At 39.8% G+C, this 21,704-nt stretch overlaps 1 protein-coding gene, 1 long non-coding RNA gene and 1 pseudogene across 3 annotated transcripts; all 3 read right to left on the reverse strand.

Annotated features, from left to right (window-relative positions):
• Nucleotides 1–1,067: 1,067 nt before the first annotated feature.
• LOC148740966 (uncharacterized) lies at nt 1,068–2,766 on the reverse strand (annotated as a pseudogene).
• A 457-nt stretch (nt 2,767–3,223) lies between these two features.
• LOC148740967 (uncharacterized) lies at nt 3,224–6,986 on the reverse strand. The gene is made up of 2 exons (XR_015999209.1): nt 6,826–6,986; nt 3,224–5,713 (listed from the first exon to the last, which is right to left on the reverse strand). It is a non-coding gene; the product is annotated as an uncharacterized LOC148740967 (long non-coding RNA).
• Nucleotides 6,987–13,406: 6,420 nt separating this feature from the next.
• Nucleotides 13,407–20,318, reverse strand: LOC111324726 (ephrin-B2a). Of its 2 annotated transcripts, XM_088754759.1 has the most exons (6): nt 20,027–20,318; nt 16,751–17,049; nt 15,690–15,791; nt 15,148–15,312; nt 14,374–14,404; nt 13,407–13,545 (listed from the first exon to the last, which is right to left on the reverse strand). In XM_088754759.1, exons 1-6 carry the CDS (start codon nt 20,134–20,136, stop codon nt 13,542–13,544), a joined length of 711 nt encoding a protein of 236 aa, XP_088610885.1. In that variant the 5' UTR covers nt 20,137–20,318; the 3' UTR covers nt 13,407–13,541. The 2 variants fall into 2 exon arrangements, with proteins under 2 accessions (XP_088610885.1, XP_088610879.1); XM_088754753.1 differs by lacking the exons at nt 13,407–13,545; nt 14,374–14,404 and adding an exon at nt 14,411–14,801.
• Between the last annotated feature and the right edge of the window lie 1,386 nt (nt 20,319–21,704).

Below are 21,704 nucleotides of genomic sequence, written 5' to 3' on the forward strand. Positions count from 1 at the left end.
GTTCATAACAGATCGAGCTGTCATAAATTCTTTTCCCAGCTGCACTTTAGCGATTCTTACGTGCCCATCTTTTCCCACTCCAGAACTTCTTCATGACCAGAAATGATCCAGAAGCGTGTTGATAAAGCCGCCAACAATTGATTCGTTCCACCCGCGTGATTGTCTTTTTCGTGACAATGTTTGACAATGAGCTTCGTCACATGGCTCTTTCGAGGCAAGATTATCGGGAAACGGGCATCCTGTGGTAGAAATTCTGCATACCTAAGGTGGCCATCGTACCTCATTTGGCCTTCCTCGTCTAGCCACGGTTGTAAGCCGAGCAACTTGCTCTTTTTTGGTAACTCTCGTTGTCGCTGAAGTGCCAAATACTCATTGGGAAATGCCTTCCTCTGTGCACCTTTAATCACTTGAATTGCAGCATCTTCGATCTCCTCCACATCTAAGTCTCTTCTCTCTCTGTTGGGACTTCTACAGTTATCTACGAAACGATGAACCCATGCTTGATTTCTTATTAACTTTGTCCAACTTAAAAAACGTTTTGGATCCAGACGCTATAACTGACCATCTTCATGAAGTGAAGTCATTATCCAATCTGCGTTATTTCGGCCTGTCTGTGAACTTCTTGGAGTTGCTTTCCTGATTTCCGTTGCTTCCGAGACATTTTCGGTGTCAATTTGATTCTTAGGCTAGTCTGACTCTTCCTTTTGAAGGAAATCTGGGCCATTCCTCCACTTTCCTTCCCTAGCCATGTCTGATACTCTCATACCCCTCGTAGTAAAGTTAGCAGGATTCTCTTTGGTTGGCACGAAACGCCACTGCTTGGGATCTGTTAGGCTTTGAATTTCTCCCACTCGGTTTGCTACGAAAGGTTTATATCTCTGACTTCTACCTTTTATCCACCACAGGACATTCATGCTATCGGACCAGAAGACTGCTTGACCCAATGCCCAGCTGTAAACTTTGGAAATTGACTCGGTCAACCTTAGACCTAGGATTGCTGCCATCAGTTCCAAACGAGGTATACTTGTTGCCGCAAGTGGTGCTACTGACTTGGCTGCAGGTAGTCGACTGGATACTAATCCACTCTTGTAGATAACCCTCGAATAGACAACAGCACCATATGCATCTTGTGACGCGTCTACGAAGGTATGTAAGGTTTCTGACAGCAAAACTTCTTCTTGGCCAAACCGTAAACATCTTGGAATCTTAATCGTTGGTAACTCTTCTAACTCACCGAACCATTCTTGAGACTTGTGGATCAACTCCCTTGGGCATAACTCGTCCCATTCAAGTACTACCACTCACATCTCCTGCATCATGACCTTGGCTCGAATTGCAAATGGCGTCAAAAAACCAACTGGGTCAAATAATGTAGTGATTCTCTTCAGAAAATTCCGTTTAGTGAGCTGAGAGTTTTCTTCAAGCGAACTTGCTTTGACCGTCGACACGTCTTCTTCTGGAAGCCACCTGATTCCCAGAGTCTTCACTGTTGGTAGGAGGTCCTTGTTGATGTCTACCTCAGATGCTCTGTCCTCGATCGGTATCTTTTTTAGAACCTGGGGTAAAATGGACAACCATTTACGAGCGTGCATTCCTGCCTTGCTCAACAGCTTATCTAGCTGCTTGAACAACTCCATACCCTGACTGTCGTCCAACACCGAGTCCATACTGTCATCCATATACGTTGACTTTAATACAGTCTCTGAAGCTAAGGGTAGCTCATCTTTGTACTTCTCAGCATGTGTTTAGGAGACAAATTGAGCTTGGAAAGGTGATGAGTTAATTTCAAACACGACTCGGTTAAACTCGTACTCTTCTGGTTTTCTCTGCTGATCCAAGGATCTCCATAAGAAGCGTTGAAATGATCGGTCCATAGGTACAACTTCAATTCTCAAATACATCTCAGCAATGTCACAAATGAGTGGAACAGGGTGTCTTCTGAATCAAAGTAAAACGTCGTTTAAATCTCTCTGCAATTTCGGTCCTTGATAAATGACGTCATTGAGGGAGATTCCTCCAAACTTCGCAGAGGCATCAAACACGATGCGAGTCTTTGTTGTGGTTCTGTCCAGTCTCACAACAGGAAAGTGTGGAAGGTACCATTTCCTCGCAGGTTTTTCTTCGGCTGGGTCAACTTTACGAATGTATCCCTTGTCCAAATATTGAGTGATGTTTTCCGAGTAGGCTGCTGCGATCTCTGGATTCTTCAGTAAACGTTTCTCCGTGTTGTACAATCTACGAAGCGCCATGTCATAATTCTCTGGTAGGTTAGAAACGTCTTGCTTCCATGGAAGTGCTACTTGGTATCTTCCATCCCAATACTTAAGGGACTTTTCCCCCTGTTCTAATGCACATTGTTCATCAGGGTTTAGAAGGGGTCGATCAAGTGATGTGCTAGGATTCTCTATCTCCCATAACGATCGCAAATAGCACAAAAAGCTCACGTAGTGCAAAGAATTCTAATGAACGCCATGATACTACTGATTAGCGCGATTGTCTCCTGTTCACACACTAATTAGCGCAATTACCTCCTGCTCACGAAATGCTTTTTCCTTTTCTGAATTCGGCTAAGTTATAGCCCGTAATTTCATGAAAAGTAGGTCACGTGATGGCTTAGCTGCAAAAGGCCTATTGCATCCGTTTGAAGTCCTAAATTTTGGCGGGCAGCAGTCTTCTCTCTGCGAGGACGTGAGAGCAGCGAATTTCGCGTTTTCTACAAACGTTTGTTTCACGCATTAAATATATCCAATCTCTTTCACTTTCCATGTCTAAAAGCTTCAATACCAGCGACACACTCCCTTGTCGACAGTGAAAAGCGGGAGTTAACTGCAGTTGCTGTCATCGAGATTGAAAGGGTCCTGTTGCTGGAAATCATGATTCAACTCTGGACTTTTACACCGATAGGCGTTATCAAGAAGGACAAACTCTTTATCTGAATGACGTTTTTTTACAAAGATAAGTAAGTAAGAGTATTTCCCGAATGCTCTTAATGCTCTTTCTTGCATTCATTGGTACAAACTCCTTGAGTTTTGTTTTTTGAACCACAAGAGAAAAGGACAACGTTGCTGTCGTGGAAAGCTAAAGGTTTTTCTTTTCTGGAGGGAAAAACGTAGACTCTACACCAGTTTAATCGGTCACAGGCGTCGCCCTCTTTTCACGCTCGTAAACAACGGTTTCGTAATTACAAAAGGAATCAGGTAATAATCAGCACACTACAAATTCATAAATGGGCGACTACTTTATTTTCAATTTTTCAAAAGCGTTGCTATAAATATATTAATTAACATTCGTGTTTCTGTCGAGGAACTATCGGTTCATGGCTGCCCCGCAGAGATTTGATGTTCTTAAAACAAATATTAGCTTCGAGGGAAAATATGCTATTGTCTTTATCTATTGTCTTTATTTTTCACCGCTAAATTTTCTTCCGCGCGCCAGTTGAAAAACAGTCAAAACCCACTAAATGAAGATCAACCAAATATTTATTCATGCTTACAGCCTGTCGCAAATGTCAATAATTCGCAACCGTACATTGGCTAAATAATACGTTATACCTGTCAGAATTGAAAAGTCACTGGTTTTCCTATCTGCCCAACTTCGCGGCCGTCAAACCATACAAAATTTTCACGGATGAGTACTATCCATCCGGGTATTTTCCGCGGACGGGCACTATGGGCTGATAGTGTCTCTCCACGGATGAACACTATCGCGTTACGTGATCAATTTAAACCATTTAGAATCCGAGAAAAATTAGTGGTGAACTATAAGGCGTAATATAATACGGTCGAAGCTCTCGTAAGCGGACACCCCCAGGACGGGATAAAAATGTCCGCAACTGGAGCTGGCCGCTTACGAGAATGGTTCACATAAGCGGCCATTAGAGATGTAGGGGATAGATGGCCGCTTACGGGGGCTTGCCCAGCTAACCACGTGAGCGAACGTATCATCAAGAACTGTCGACTCAAGAACACCCAAACACTATAAACAAGAACGATGAAGTACTCGGACACATTCCTTTAAGGATGTCGCTGTTTGTTAGCAAGTTTCTAAAGCGGTGAACAAACAAAAGAAAGGCTGTTGTAAGGGGAAAGCGAGTAAACAGAGGAGCCGGATACGGCTTAGAAGTTCCTGGCACTACCCTTCAATATCCGCGTCGCCCACAAACCCATCACCACACTACGTCGGTTACTAACCAACGTTAAAGACAAAGACGAACCGAGGAAAAGACAGAGAACGATTTATAAGATGAATTGTTCCGACTGCCAAGCCTCCTACATTGATGAGACTGGCAGAAACCTCACAACAAGACCGACTGAACACAGACGGACGACGAGGAAAGGTGCTGTCAGCAATCACATTGCTGAACACCATCGACTTACCAACCACAACATTGACTGGGACTCTGCGCAATGCCTAACCTACAGCACTGACTATTTTCAACGACTGACTCTGGAAAGCTGGTTTACTAACTTAGAACAGACTCCCCTAAACAGATGTCAACAACTACCCGCTCCATACAAACGACTCATTCACGACATAAACATCACAAACGACCGAAAAAGAACGACCTAACTTTACCGACAGATCGAAACAGACCAATCACGACCGACTTACGTCACTTGAGTCTTACAGCCAATAGCATCACGGCAAAACCAACCGATCATTTCATACGAACTGGAATAAGAACATTCTACTGACAACAATCATTCACTTGACTCTGATGATGACCTCCACACAGGTTGTCGAAACGTCAGTCACTACCACCGACAACAGTCCTTCTCAGGACTACACTCACCCGGACGATCAGACTACACCTTCACATGTTACCCCCGGGTTCAAGCCATTTACTGTATATAGTTTTTATGGTAACACTAAAATGTCTCTGCCTTGGCTAAAATCGAAACTTGAGTGTATTGGCTACAATGTGGTGGAAACGTCATAATTCCAGTCACAAGCGCATATGCATGCTTCGAAATGTAACCGCATGTGGATGACGACAAAACAAACATTGAACTATGGTATTGTAATTACTGTAAAATCATTGTGACGAACGGCAATGTAAAATGGTTGATTGATAAAAACAAGATACTTTACAGAGTTTGTTGATTTTCTTTCGGGTGTCCGCTTACGAGAGCTTAAAAACAAAGAAAAAGTCTAAGTCGTAATCCCTGAAAGTGTTGTCCGCGGCCGCTTACGGGATTACGAGAATGTAAAAATACAGATTTTGTATGGAAGTTAAAACGGGGTTTCAAACAAGGCGGCCGTAAGCTAGAGTTGTCCGCTTACGAGAGTGTCCGTTAAGAGAGCTTCGACTGTAGTGGAATTCCAAAACTGCGTTTTCTTACCTGATTTTCTACGTGGGTCCGATATTAAAGCGCAATGCACAATTGATGACTTGAAGAAAAGAATCCATCATATTCTAATAAGTCAATAGACATTTCAAGACACCTTGATAAAAGGTCGTGGGATCATTCGAAAATTGTCTTTCAGTCTTTTCCGGGATTTACCCAAAAAGCTGGTAGATAAGGATAGTAAAACAGACCAAAAGGAATCTCACAGTCCCAAGAAACTTGTCACAAAAATTATCAATTCCTGTTTTACAGATCAGGATAGTAAATGGGACAAACAGAAGGATCTATATACCCACGGGAATACCAATAAAAGTCTTAGAACTCCATTCCCTTCAGTATCATGTCCTTTTCTTTTTCAGGATCATCTGCAAGAAAAAGAGGCTCTGGTGATCTCTCTATTGACTACAAAATTAGGAACTTGGGAACCACACTGGCAAGAAAGAAACCCTCTAGGAAGCTAAATCGCTCGTGTAGCCATTATTTCTATGGCAATCACAAATCGTTTATTAAAAAGAGACGTACTTACGGGGGAAGGGGGTCCTGGGATACCTGCGGATAGCCCACTATTAAAAAATAAAGAGGTGGGCACAAATTTGTAACTTTAGATGCCCCTCCCAATTGGAAAATCCCAGTGAAGATCTGCCAACTAATCAGAGGGGAGGGGATGGGTGATGGATGCAGAGAACTTAAAAATTTCAATTTCATCGAGCGGCCAGCGGAATGACAGGGAATTAGTGAGTAGGGAGAAGTGCAAACGACTATCCAGCGAATATGAGAGTGATCATCGCAGCTAAAAACATTACCTATGCAATAGTGAAAATCAAGCCTGAAAATAATTCAGGCTTGTGCGGGAGTTGAGCCCATGACCTCTTCAATAACGGTCCTGCGCTCCACCAACTGAGTTAAGAAGGCAACAGGCAACTGGTCATCCTGTTTGATCGTATGAATACGAAGTTCCAATAGACGATAAAATGTCAGATTTTCCCAGTCGTTCAAAGGGCTATTAATCAACTGAATCGTCTCTACGTTACTCCAAAGGGAATGGGTGTTGGACCCATGGACAAACAGGAGTACATTCTTTATCGAGACATTCGAGTAGCACACAGGTACAACTGAGTGACAGCATCCCTGAGAGTGGGTGCTTAAAAACCTTCTAAGTTGCAACTAACTTTTGCATTTTTAAAGAACTGCTTGTTCTACCGCTTGAGTTTAGTGTTTAGGGGACATCTATCTTTTCATGCATGCGCGGTGGCGGCGTCTTCAAACCGTGCCACGAGGTCACCGAGTTAAAACCTCTCTCTATCTCATTCAGTTTTTCTCGGTTTTTGTTCTTAATGTTGCATTAAACACATTTACTGCGAATTTTCTCAAACCTTTTTTTAAGATTTAGGATAAAATGTTTTGATTGTTCATGGTTAGTCACTTTTCACGATATTTTTGATGCCAGGAACACTGATTAGTCAGTGCTTCCGCTTACCTGGATTACTGATTCTTGTCGTAGGATGAGCTTTGTTGGCACATGAACTGATTTTGATAGTTGAAAGAGCTTTAACAGTTTTTGGTAGGTTGATGGGGCTGGATAAAGTTTGCGATTGTGTTGGGAAGACACCATTACACATGTCTTCACTTTTGCAACGTGGATCTACAGAGATAAAAAGATCGAAAGCGACCTCAGTTGATAAAAAAGGTCACAGGATTATACCTGATCAAACTTATCTATTTTTTCAGTTGTCAGTCTGTGAAAATGCTTCATTATTTGGTCGCATCAAAGATTATGCAACTGGACACATGCAATGAATTCTATCTAAATTATTTCATTGTCATCTTAACTTGCATTGGTTTCCAAACGATGATTGTTACAGTTCACTTTAGCTGCAATCATCGTCCCTTTCCTATAGCTTGATTAGTTACTTTTATGACCCCGGAAGCAGTTATGGCACTATAAATCAGCCTTTTTTTCCCCTTACTTCAAAATGAAAGAGCTTCTCTCCAAAGTTTTCTAAAGCGACCTATCTGTATTGCTTGTACAAACATAGAATTTCAGCTTCATCCTGTGTGTCCTACAGTTTCCTCCAAACGTACTATTAATGGACGTTTTTCTTCCATCTGAAGTTGCTAGTGGATAGAAAACTTAAAACTATTAAAAAGTGTTCAAGGTATTCGATATTATAGATTTTTTTTCTCTATCATTAATGGACGTACTATACACGAAGCAGGAGATTGCAGCTTTGAAGAATCATGACGAAAAGAATTCAAGACTCGTAGTGCTTATTAAAAAAAATTTAGAAAAAAACTTATTGGAAGTGCAGATGGAAGAAGAGACAGTGTTAATGATTGTTTTTGTTTTTCTTATTATAGTGAGTGTATGCGTAATAAAGGCTGATAGTTTCTAAAGAAACTGTTTGGGGTTGCGTCGGTGGGGGCAACGAAATAATTTGGATATATACCTCTATTCGCTCCGACGAAGGGCTAACGCTCGAAACGTCAGCTTTTTGTAATCGTTGCGGTAGCCAATTTACCATTTCAACTGTGTTGATATATCTAAATTATTATGTATGAGTAATAGTTCGTGGTGGGGAGAAAGGGGGAACGGAGTGTGTGTGTGTGATCCGGTCCACGTCGGCGTAGTCCTGGTAAGGACTGCTGATGCTGTCAGTGATTGACATTTTACACTCTAAGCGGAAGCCACCATGATTTGAATCGCCCTAGCTTCACTCTTTACCTTCCGGTTTCAAGCCATTTATTGTCAGTCTAACAAATGGATTTTATTATGGGTGAGTCTGTTCACAGATGACTTCAAAATAGGGCAAGAATAAAAAAGTGGCATCGCTTGGAGCAGCCAAGCGTGTCACTGATCATGACTTCTTCTGTGATCTGTTACTAAACTACTACTGAATCGGACCCATGGCCACATGGAATTTATTTTTGTATACTAACGAAGCAATAACTTGTCGTGGGACGTCATTTATGTACCTGTCCTCCATTAGATCATAAGTAGGGGACCAATCCAAATCGTGCCTAATACAGTTTATCGTATATTTAGAACTGGTTGGACCTACCTACTTATAAAATAGTACTCTTTTCCCGGCTGAAATTCGAGCTCGTTGCTGGCGCTAAATCTTGTAAATGTCACCGAAACACCCAAATCACCAAGATCCCTTGGAAGGCACTTAAACACAACGTTTCTATTAACTCGTTAATTTTGCGCATGAGCAAGAGCGAGTTGTAGATATGATTTGAAGAATGGTACGGCATAAAAATTGCGCAGCATTATGTTAAAATTCTGAAAAACTACGATTTAACTCAAAATCTTCTATTAAACTATACTCTTTTGAACACATTGTTACTCGAAAATAATATTTACCGGGCCATGGAATCACCAAATTGTCGCTGGGCCCTGCTTGAAGTCAGAAAGTTCGGTTTCAAATGCTGCTTTATATTCTGAGTTACACAAGGTCTAACTCGATCGTAAAGGGACGAAAAATCCGACTTGAAAATTTTGAAGATTGGCCGCGCGGAAGCCCTATTTTCAAATTTGATCATTTAGTGTGAACGCACAGAATGATGTCCCTCTAGTACCCCCTAAAGCCATCAAAATATATGCACAAACAACGCATTCTGATTGGTTATATATCTCTAAGCTGAGGAGGAGGTTTGGGGACAAAATTCTGCTTAGTAGGGGAGGGAGGGGAAAAGCGTTCTCGCGCGAGGCAATCGCGCGGTTAAGGAAGACGAAAAATTTACTTTCCCGCTGCGGATTTGATCCACCCACTCCTTCGTAACAGGGAAAGTTACTATGACTGCGGCAGTACCACAAGACCACCTAAGGCATGACTCGCTAGACAGCATAAGCATAAAAATAACGCAACCTTTTGAAAATCTTATGGCTATACGGCTTATCCTTGTGTCCGAACGTCACATCCAACGCATAAGCTTTTACATGCTCATCCCTATGCTTACATCGCAAGTAAATATCGAGCTTTACATTGCAACAATAGTTTTTCGTTAAATAAAACAGCACCTTTTTTAGCTTTCTTTCCACAAACATTTACAGTAAAATCTGGAACAGGGATTGTCTTAAACAAATCCTACTCAGACCATATTTTCTGTCTTTGAGACCTAACTTTAATTTCACATCATATTTCTCAAAACGTTCATTTACCAGTCCAACACTTCTTAGAACGATTCATACCCCAGTATGGAAATCAAGCATCAATTTCTATTGACGACACATAAATTACATTGATTTATTCAATTTACGAGTTGGCTCATAACTCCTTGATAACTACCCTGGGAAAAAATTCTCTCGTCTTTTCACCACGCAACTGATGAACATTCGTTTCTAAGGCCTTAGACACTTCTCAGGCTTTTCAACGATAGATGCATAGATTTCTCATGATCACTTCAGCACGAGTTATCATGTAACATTTCTTAGAATTTTAGAGTTTCAGGATTAATGTAAGATTTCAAAAAATCTCTAAACGAGTGAAAGAAAGTAGTTCTGCAGAATATATCATTCTATGAGTGCAAGGGTTATCATTGCTGTGAATAGGAGTTATGTAAAGGTGATCACGAGTCAGCTGAATCTCTTTAAAACCAACATCCTCTTTAGTCTGGTAACAACAGGTAAGGTCGAGGGAAACCCGCATTATGGACCATAGGCTATGTTCTTCTTTTAGCAACTATCTTTTTTGCCTCAGTATAAGTTTTAGACAAAATATTCACTACTATAGCTCGTTACCGGGCAACCGATTAAAAAGAATTCCAATCAACACGGCAGCTACTAAAGTCAAGAAATGCAGCAATTGTTTTCGCAAGTGTGTCTAGGAAGTTGCGTGGTGTTTGCGCTTCAGTCACGGTCGGGTTTATGCGTTCCGGATATTTTCTGCTCCGACGAAGCGAAGCCAAAACCAACTTCGATACTATGTTGGAGAAACTAATAAAAACTTATCCCCGAAATTTTTTGGGGCTAGTACAAATGCAAGCCCATGTAATCGTAAAGAAGGAATAATTATAGGTCTAACACAACGTTTTTGTTTTGTACGGTCTCTCGACTCAAAAATACTCCATCGTAGCGGAAGAAATTTAGCAGACCACATCGAATACAGATAAGCAGTTTTATAACTCCTTAATAAATACGCCTGGGAAATTATTTTCTCGTCTCTTCATTACGTAATTGATGATCATTGTAATTTGAATATATCAACAAAGTTGAAATGGTAAATTGACCACCGTTACGAATATAAGAGCTGACGTTTCGAGCGTTAGCCTTTCGTCGGAGCGAAGGGCTAACGCTCGAAACGTCAGCTTTTATAATCGTAACGGTGGCCAATTTACCATTTCAACTTTGTTGATATATTCAAATTATTTCTTTACCACCACCGACGCAACCCCAAACGGTTTCTTTAGAAACTATCAGCTTTATTCATACGATGATCATTGTGTTCGTCTCTAAGATTAAAAATTAAGTCAGTCTTTTCAATTGTTACCATCATATAGATGCTTAAATGTCTCATTATCACTTTAGCATGAGTTATCATGTACCATTTATTAGACTTTTGGAGTTTTAGGATTGAAGTAAGATTTCAAAAAATCTCTAAATTAGTGACGGATATGAAATTTGCAGATATAAAGTTCTTGACTACTGAACAAAATAGAAAAAGCTTTTAAACAGCGGAGTGTCTGTAAATTGCATAATGAAACTAATCAAAGGATTCTTCACATTCGCATTCTATTGTTGTTAGCTCATATTGATAAAATGGAACAAGAAAAGATTTAAAGCCCAATTTTCATTCAGTGCAGCTAACGAAGATAGGTAAATACTGTTAAGCAGACACCAGCTTGAGAAATCTAAAAACAAAAAGGTACGCCGTAAACCTCCTAGCATTTAAATTAAGTATAGCTTGACGAGTCTTTAGCTTTGTAAAAAGGTCAACAACTCAACTTATGGGTCTTCTTTTATCTTAGACAAGCAGAAAAACTGCCCGTGGAAATGCGGACAAAGGAACAGTTGGGGTTTGAAAACTATCTGGTTTTCTCGGAAAATAAAACTACACTAGACACAGTTATCAATTTTCGCGCAGAATGCCACGAAACATCCGAGTATTTTTTACATCTGTTGGCGGTAAATTCAATGGATCCTCCGAGTATATACAAAGCCATAAGGAAAATAGCATGATAGCCCACTTGCGCTTACATTTTTCAGTTTCAAATCACAAACCAGTTCCCGTAACTTTTTGCCAGCATGTGGATTTTTTTCAATAAACAAACTTATACTTAAGTTTGTTTTTTGCGGTTCTTATAGCCACGATCGAATTTGCTTTAAAAAATGGTAAATTTAGATGCTCTTCAGTTTGGAAGCTGATCTTCAGGTTGAAAAATGCGATGAACTATTCACGAAACATCTCAGTCTTCACATGGAAAAGTTACTCCAATGTTTTAAGAGGGCATATGAACATTTTCGCTGCTATACAATGTCTGAAAGTGCTATCGAAACAGAGCTTTTCCGAAGCAACCTCTGGCCACCCTGAATTTTAAGTCGTGAAGCACGCTTGACCGCTTTCTAAAAATTCCGCGAGTGTACAAACAATATCACGCAAGCTACTCCAATACACGATAGCAAGCGAGAAAATTTTCAAATGGGCTTGAGACCAATATAAAAAACTTACATACAGAGGTACTCACACTGGATTATGTCTTGTCCATTGAATGGATGGATACAGTTCGATTCTTCCACAATCAAACAGAAACGAAAGAAATATACAGGCGCACTGGATTAGGCTGATAATTTTCATGCTTGACTTTCCAAACACTCACAGTGGCAGGCCCCAACTAATACTGTTGGTAATACGGGAGTGCTCTTATATCAAACCTGTCAATAACCTCCCTAAATTTACATTCGACAGATAAAGAGCGGAAATGGAAATGCAAGGTTGACTATAATAATCTTTATCATGATTGAGGAAATTTTTCAAAATGTGGTTTTCGAAAAGGACCTCGAAAGGATTTAGATGAACATTCTCGTATTTCCTATCATTAATTACCTTTCAAAAGTTGACTTTCGCACAATTTACCAGTATGCTTCTTGTTAAGAAAACATATGAAAACTCTAGCAAGGCCGCACATGGTCAGACTTCTCAAATGATTGGAACCCGTGATTTCATGAGACTTTCCCATGGAGCACTATCATTGTTTAAGGGGGAGGTAACACGGTCACGATTTCTGTAATGAATAAGTCATTACAAAGAAATAACCGAATTCAAACCTTTGAAAGACCACGGACCATTTTCTGAATGCTTTTAAAATTGAGTCGCTAAAGGTCCCTTTTCACGCTCGTAAATAACGCGTTGTTAACTATACAAGAAATAGGGTAATAGTCAACGTACTACAAATCCATGGATAAGCATTTACTTTATTCTTTGATTTTTCGAAAGCGTGGCCATAAATAAACCAATAAACATTAGTGTGTGTGTCGTGTATGTGTAGGAATTCTAAAATTTCCAAAAACCGCGTTTTCTTGTCTGATTTTCTGCGGGGTTCCGTTAAAGGCGCAATTGATGACCTGGAGGAAAGAATCCATCAGATCTTTTGGCCTATCCTCTCAGTTTCTTTTACAACGTTGCTTTAACTGAATGGGCGCATACTTTATTTTTATTTTCCAAAAGCGCGGCTATAAATAAACGAATTAATCTTCTTACGTATGTTATGTATGTGTAAAAATTCTAAGAAATTCCAAAACCGTGTTTGCTTTCCTGATTTTCTGCGTGGGTGCAATGAAAGCGTAATTAATTACTTAAAGAAAAAAATCCATCTTGTTAATCCTTTCAGCTCTTTTCACACCGTTGCTGGAACAATTGTGGGAAAAAACCATTTTGAGACATCTTGAAAAAACGCCGTACGCTCATTCGAGAATTGTCCCCCAGTCTTGGTTATTCTCACAAGCCTGGCATTGTTTCATTCAGAGCTATGTACTCTCAGACGCCTCCATCTGCGCTGTCATTACTGATTTTGTGCACCACTGACGCACTGTCACGTGACGAGGAAGACCTATTTTTTCTTTTCCGATGATACTTGTACATTAGGATAGTGGAAAGGACAAGCAGGAAGCACAAACATGCCAGAAAACCTACCAAAATATTACACCTCATTTCCCTTAGTAACACATTTTCTTTTTCGCGATCATCTTTTTCAGGATCATCTGAAAGAAGAAGACGTTAAATTTGTGATCTCTCTATTAAATAAATAAATAAATAAATAAATAAACTTTAATAGCTAACACAATTACTGGTAACCCAGTAGTTTACATTGTGGGCTATAAACAAATAATTCAAATTGAACATAACATTGTTAAGAATCCCAACTGGCCGGAGGCAAACCAGTTGGCTATTTACAACCATGGCCGAAGATTTGAACTCGGAGCTACCGTGAAACAAATCCAGGAAGTGGTCAGGGCGGGACTCGAACCCGGGAGCGACGGATTGCGAGTCCGACACGCTGACCACTCGGCTACGCTGCCTCCCTCAAAAAAGGAAAAATAAATGTATGAAACAAATGGTCTAAATTGAACATAACATCATTAAGAACATCATTAAGAACCCCAACCGGCCGGAGGCAAACCAGTTGGCTATTTACAAGCGTGGCCAAGGATCTGAACTCGGGGTACCGTGAAACAGATCCAGTGGTCAGGGTGGGACTCGAACCCGGGAGCGGCGGATTACAAGTCCGACACTCTAAACACTCGGCCAGACTGTCTCCTCGAAAAAAATCTATTTTTGCCTCCAGAACAGATTTTCTATAAATTGTCATTGGTAAAAAGCCTTGTTGAGTTTTGTTCTTTATGCGTTTGAAAGAAAATGAGAACATGGTCGCTAAGGAGTCCAAATCATCACAGCTATCTGGAATAAAATTGATTTAAAAGGAACATAGGAACCACACTGTCAAGAGAGAAACCCTCTGGGAGGCTGAATCGCCCATTTACACATTGTTTCTGAAGTAATCGTGGACCGTTCATTAAACAGAGACGTACCTACGGCGGGGGAGGGGGTCATCTGGGATATCTGTGGTAGTAAATGCATAATTAAGAGGTGCGCACTACTTTGTAACTTTGGCTGCCCCTCCCACCTTTAAAAATCTCAGACTAGATCTGTTAACTTATCGGAGGGGTTGGGATGAGTGATGACGGGTGATGAAATGAAGATTTCCAACTTCATCGAGCGGAAAGACAGGGAGGTTCCTGGGGTATTGCAAAGGATTATTAAACGAATAAGAGAGTGATCATTGCAGTTATGAACACTACCTGAGCAGTAGTGAAAGTAAAGCCTTAAAAGTCAGGCTCGTTCGACAGTTGAACCCATGACCTCTGCAATACTGATGCTACGCCAACTGAGCTAACAAGCTAACCGGTAGCTGGTCATTCTGTTGGTTTTTTGTAAACCCGTGAGTGATGAATGAATTCTAAGTTCAAATATAGGAGATCATGTCAGATCTTTACATTCATTTAAAGGGCTATTAATCAACCAAATCGTTTTTACGTTACTCCAAAAGGGACTGGGTGTTGGACCCATGGACAAACAGGAGTACAATCTCTATCGAGACATTCAAGGAGCACAGAGGTGCAACTGATTGACAGTATTCCTGAGGGAGGGTGCTTGTAAATCGTCTTCTAAGTTGCACCATATTTTTGCATTTTTAAAGAATTCCTCGTTCAATTGCTTGAGTTAGGCATTACATTCAACAGTTTATAGTGATATTCTCGAGTGCCAGGAACACTGATTATGACCGAATCAGTCCTTCCGCTTACCTTGATTACTGATTGTTGTCGTAGGATGAGTTTTGTTGGCACATGAACTGTTTTTGATAGTTGAATGAGATTCAACAGTTACTGGTGGGTTGGTAGGCCTGGATGAAGTTTGCAATTGTGTTGGGGAGACACCGTTACACATGTCTTCACTTTTGCAACGCGGATCTATTAAGATAGAAAGATCGAAAAGCGAAAACAGTTAATAAAAATGGTCGCAAGATGCATCCGACAAACTAATTTATCTTTCCAGGTGTCAGTCTGCGAATATGATTTATGAGTTGGTCACATCAATGAATATACCACTGGAAACGTGCAATGAATTATATCTAAATGATTCAATTGTCATCTTAACTTGAATTGGTTCTAGACAAAGTACAGTGATTGGTAAAGTTCACTTTAGCTGCAATTATCGTTTCTTGGCTATAGTATCATGAGTTGATTTTTTTTACCCTGAAGCAGCAATGGCAATGTAAATCAGCCCTCTTTTTTCTATCTTCCAAAATGAAAGACTTCTCTCGAAAGTTTTTTTTACAGCGACGTACCTGTACTACTTGTACAAACAAGGAATTTCAGCTTCATCTTGTTTGTTCTACAGTTTCCTCCATATGTACTGTTAATAGAAGTTTTTCTTCCATCTGACGTTGCTAGTCGATAGAAAAACTTAAAACTATTAAAAATTGTTCAAGGCATTTAATATGTCTTAATTGGTAATCTAAACCGTCCTGTTTAAAGTAATTGCTCTTGAATAAGAAAAAAAATGTTTTTTTCTTTTTTTTTTCACTAATGGACGTATCAGTTATGGTATCTGCATTACTGTGCACGAAGCAGGAGATTGCAACTTTGAAGAATCATCACAAAAAGAATTCAAAACTCATGGAGAAAGTTAGTAAGAAACTATTAAAAAACGCTCGTTAACAACAACTTGGCTCAGAGGGCGCGAAGAACTTCTGGGTAGTGTAAAGGGAAAAGAGAGTGTTAATGATACTTTTTGTTTTGTTTTGTTTTGTTTTGTTTTGTTTTGTTTTGTTTTGTTTTGTTTTTCATTGCCCTAACTGTGTGCCCAATAGTTCGAGGTGGGGAGAAAGAAGGATGGGTGCACGTATGCATGTGTGATCATCCACGTCAGCGTGGTCCTGGAAAAGACTGTTGATGGTGTCAGTGTTTGACATTTTACACTCTAAGCAGACTGAAGTCACCATGATTTGACCCGCCTTAACTCGACTCTGATAACATTGACTTTCGCTATATCTCTAACTTCCCGGTTCAAGCCAGTCATTGCCAGTTTAATAACTACTTTCCAATTTGTCGTGAGTCCGCTCAGAAATAGATCACAGATGACGTCAAAATAAGGTAATGATAAAAAAAGTGACACGCGAGGCGCAGCCGGGTGTGTCACTGATCATGACGTCTTCTGTGACTACTACTGTACAGACCCATAGCAACATCACGTGAATCTATTTGTTTTATATCATAAAGAAGCAAAGTCTGGTCATGGTGACGTCATCTATGCATCTGTCATCCATCAGATCATAAGTAGGGACCAATCAAAATGCGTGCGTAATTCATGCTTATCATGTTATTTGAAATGGTTGGACCTACCTACCTACAAAATAGTACTCTTTTCCCGGCTGAAATTCGGGCTCATTACTGGCGCTAAATCTCTTAAATGTCACCGTATAATATTTTAGTTTAAGTGGTTCGTCACACAGCCATAGTCTCGTATCAGTCCTTCGATTTATTTCGCATCGCTCGTAACTTTGTTTGCTGACCAGCCACAGATTTTCGTACTGTGGATCAACGTAACTACTATGGGCGAGTCTTTTAACTATCGTAGCTGTGTTTGGGCACACGAATATCACTTTAGACATTGGGTGAACACAATGTGTTCTGTTCGATGCAAACCTAGAAGAGACAATGGGAATAATCGAATGAGAATGATCGCCGACAGCTAGCGTCCAGGCCCCGGTTGTCCGAAGAGTAGATAACGCCATGGAGCCTCTGGATAAATCTCTCTCTCCGGTGGATAGCCCGGTCGGTGCGCTTTGGAAAATATTTTGCGCCAGATAGCGATTCATCCGCTGAATTGCGTTATCCGCCCTGTTGAACAACTGGATAATCTGGGTGCAGTTTAAACAGCTATGAGTCATTATTTTTGCTCGTGTTCCCCTGTATTTACAGTATTGTGAAGTTTTTAAGCGCTTCCCATTGACAAGCAAAAAGCTTTGTAATCGAAGTCAGCATCTTATATCTATTTTCAGCATATATTCATCAATGACTTTTGGGAAACAGAAAGCGTTTTTTGCAGGAAATAACGGCTCCATTGTTGGTCGGACGAAACAACGTTTCTATTTTGAACGGTCTCGCTACACTAGATAATCCTTCGAAGCGGAAGAAATTTAACACACAAAGTCGAATATAAATGTGCCTTTTCATAACTCCTTGATAAATACCCCGGGAAATATTTTGTTCCTCTTTTCACCACGCAATTGATGATCACTGTGTTCGTTTGTGAGGCCTTATATACTTCTCAGGCTTTTCAACAATAGATGCATAAATTTCTCATGATTACTCCGGCACGAGTGATCATGTTACCATTTCTTAGAATTTTGGAGTGTCAGAATTAATGTAAGATTTCAAAAAATCTCAAAACGAGTGAAAGGAAAAAATCATTCTATGCGTACAGGGGGTATCATCGTTATAAATAGGCGTGATGTAAAAGTGATCACGAGTTAGCTGAATCTCTTTCAAACAAACATCCTGTTTAGTCAAGTAACAACAGGTAAGGTCAAGGGAAACCTGCTTTATGGACCATAGGCAATGTGTTCTTTAAGCAATTATCTTTTTTGCCTCAGTATAAGTTTTAGACAAAATATTCACCGCTATAGCCTGTTACTCGGTAACCGATTAAAAAGAATTCCAATCAACACGGCAGTAGTCTACCTCTCAGCCGTTTTTTCGAATGTCACGCAACGCTCCCCCCCAAAAAGTTCTTTTTAAGGGGAGCGTTGCGTGACATCCGAAAAAACGGCTGCGAGGGAGACTAACACGGCAGCTACTAAAATCAAGAAATCCAGCAATTGTCCTCGCAAGTGAGTCTAGGAACTCACGTGTCGTTTTCGCTACAATCACGCTCGAGTTTTATGCCTTCCGGCTATTTTCTGCTCCGACGAAGCGATCGAAGCCAACGCCAAGTCGAAACCATGTGGAGAAACTGATAAAAACTTCCCCCCCCCCCGCCCCGCAATTTTTTGGGGCTAGCACAGGCCTTTGTCAAGGTAAAGAAGAAATAATAGGCCTGGAGCTAATTACGAAAGGGAGCAGTAATAATTTGAATAATTAAGGTTTTAAAATAACAAAAAGGTAAAAAATTTACACGAAACATTTGCAATAGATTTATCTTGATAGAAAGCGAAAGATTTTTCATTGAATCTTTATGTAACGTTCCTTCTTATGTTTCGCCAAGTTTAGACCGATGTAAAAGCGAATCTCACGTTGAAACTTATTACATAATCTACTTAAAATAGGTATCTTGCAAAACAGATACGTACTTTAAGTCGACCTCTAAAGCTTTCACGAATTGCTTAAAGTAAGAATGATAATCTGAAAATTATAACTTGTTGAAAATAAAAATATGTAGTACTTCAAATTTGTTTTTTCTCCGCTGTATAAAGTCGAAAATCCTCGGCATAAGTTAACATAACAGGATCGACGTTCACTGTCCTTGGGTACAAGGGGGAGTTTCGTAAAACAAGCAGGGTGCATAATAACAGCAATTGTGATATCCATTTACAACTCCGTTGCCTACATGCACTATATGGCAAATTGAAATGAAATTAGCCAAGTTTTTGTATTTCCTTTCAAATCAAGCTAAAAGTAAGTTTCTGAGGAGATAGTGGCGGCATCAGAAAATAATTCTGCCCGTTTGAGTCCATTGTTCTCGCAAAATTCATTGGAGCGCTTCCTTTCCATGTATATTTAAATTATTAAATGATTTCGACTGGTTTGTTTTGATCAACACAACTTATGGGTCTTCTTTCATCTGAGCCAAGTAGAAAAACTGGTAAATAAAACTTCCCGTGGAAAAGTGGACAAAGGAACTGGAAGGGGTGGAAAAGTACCCGGTTTTCTAAGAAAATGTAATTACGCAAGAGGCACTATATGAATTGTCTCGTGCTATAGAGCAATTGTCGTCATATTCTCTCTTTGCCATCGCCTAACTTCAAAACCAAGGGTGGGATGTGAGTTTTTTGCCACGACATGCCAAGAACTTCCCATAGCATGAATGCAATACATGTAGATGGCATTCTTGGACAATTCGAAAGCGGAAGGGGTAAATTCATCCGCATAAGTTTCTTACTAATCCGCCTTTTTAAAGCCGTGTCATATTTGCAAATTATAATCTTGTGCTGTTTTTACAAACACTGTATATTAAAAGGAGAACAAAAAGAGAAAACAAGTTACTGCTCATATCGTTCAAATCACAGGAAACTTTCAGCTAAAGAAAGCGAAAACTTCGGTCATATCCCTCACTGTATATGTCTCAAGGTTATTCAAAGCTCACACGCGGCAAAAATTGTCGTCCTCTCCTTTTGATTCGCCCGAAATTTGTTTCCAATATAGTTGATAGACATATAACGTCTTTGTCGATCAAAACAGTTGTTGCAAAACTTCCGAGTAACCTCAAAAATACGATGACAACTTTGTTAAACATGTTGAGAGGGACAATCAAATCATCTAATATTCCTTGTCGTTCGCTTACAGAAAAGATTATGTAAATGCTAGCTATTCGTAACCCTTCTTTTACATTTTTAAAGCTTTAGTTATCTGTTATCTGAGGTGTCGATAAGCCAAGAGGCGCAAAGTGGACAGTGGTACTCACACTGGATTATTGCTTGTCCATTGAATGGATGGATACAGTTCGCTTCTTCCACAATCAAACAGAAATGAAATAAATATACAAGCGCACTGGATTAGGCTAACAATTGCCATGTTTGACTTTCCAAACGCTCACAGTGGCAAGCCACAACTAATACTGTCGGCAGTAAGGGAGTGCTCTTAAATCAAACCTGTCATTAACTTCCCTATATTGCTTTGAGAAGATATATTCCTTTAGATCTCGTGGTAGCATTATTTGCATTGGACGCAAACAACGTACGTAATTTCCGCTTTCACTTTGAAAGGCGGAAGTGAAAATGCAAGGAAAAAACCAAAACATTCTCTACTTAATCAATTGCCTTCTATTACATCATCGTATTTCCTACCATTAATTAACTTTCAAATGTTGACTATGGCTTCTCTTTCGCACAATTTACCAGTCTGCTCCCTGTCAAGAAAAAAAGGTGAACACTCCAGAAAGGCAGCACATGGTCAGACCTCTCAAATAATTAGAACTCGTGATTTCATGGGACTTTCCCGTATTGTGCGCTGTTATATAAATAGGTATACTGTAGTTTCAGCTCGTTTCACTGATCAGGCTATCAATATAACACTTACAATATGCCAGACGGTCACATGAAAATCGCGTGTTCTAGTTATCAATAGCTGGAAGTCTAGCCTACATCATGTAGATGTACATCTACCGCCTTACAAGGTGGACAAAGCGTTTACATATTCGTTATTTTATGTCCTTGCTTAGTTTTGAATGTGGCAATGAGTTTAAGAACTGCAAGGAGCTTGAGCAAAATCGCAACACGCTTACGACTTCAAACCTTAACAGCTTATTCTAATTCTACGTATTCTGTACCAAGTATAAAAATCGGAAGGCACTAGATAACATCGACCTAAACCAGATGAGTCATCGATATGTCAGCGGCGTCTTACAAAATGAACCCTCGACTTCCGCTCATTTGATGGATCGCTGCGAGAATGTTAATTTGAGTTTAAAAAGGGTCAATTTTTGACATTAACAATTGATATTACTAAAAAGTGTTAAATCTACAATAGATTCAACAGTATTGCGCCGAATTACTTGGCTTATGGTCGTCCCGAGGAACTTAGCTGAGGCTGGTTTCTGTCGATGTTATTTAGTGTCGACACGCCACCAAATACTATTTAACATCGACCGAAACCAGGTTTCAGTGACAGAGGCTAAGGGGAGAATACAACGTTTTGCTGAGAAGTATGTACTTTATTGGTATTTTATCTTGATTAAAAGTAAAAATCGAAGTTTATATAAACAAGGCTTCCAAATAATACATGTAAATAAAAGGAATATGAAATATAAATAAAGAGGCAAGACCGATACAACGTAGATAAGTAAATTTTAAGACGGAGCACTATATTTCGGCTGGCCAAACCAGCCTTCTTCAGATGCTGTGGGAATTAACAGAGAATTGGGGTGATGCTTCGTAGATAGCTGTATGATGTAACAGCGGAAATATGTAAAACTAATTTGATTGACAATGAGATAACAATAAAAATAGAAAAAGTGAGCAAAACTAGAAATGAAGTAAGGTAAATTGGATAAATAACTAGAAACTAATACATTTCTTCGCGACCGTTAAGGCCATCTGGATAAATAGTGTTGCCTCTTGAAATTAAAAAGCTTCCCTGGCCTT

Source organism: Stylophora pistillata, chromosome 1 (assembly GCF_964205215.1).
Source record: "Stylophora pistillata chromosome 1, jaStyPist1.2, whole genome shotgun sequence".
Lineage (NCBI taxonomy): Eukaryota > Metazoa > Cnidaria > Anthozoa > Scleractinia > Pocilloporidae > Stylophora > Stylophora pistillata.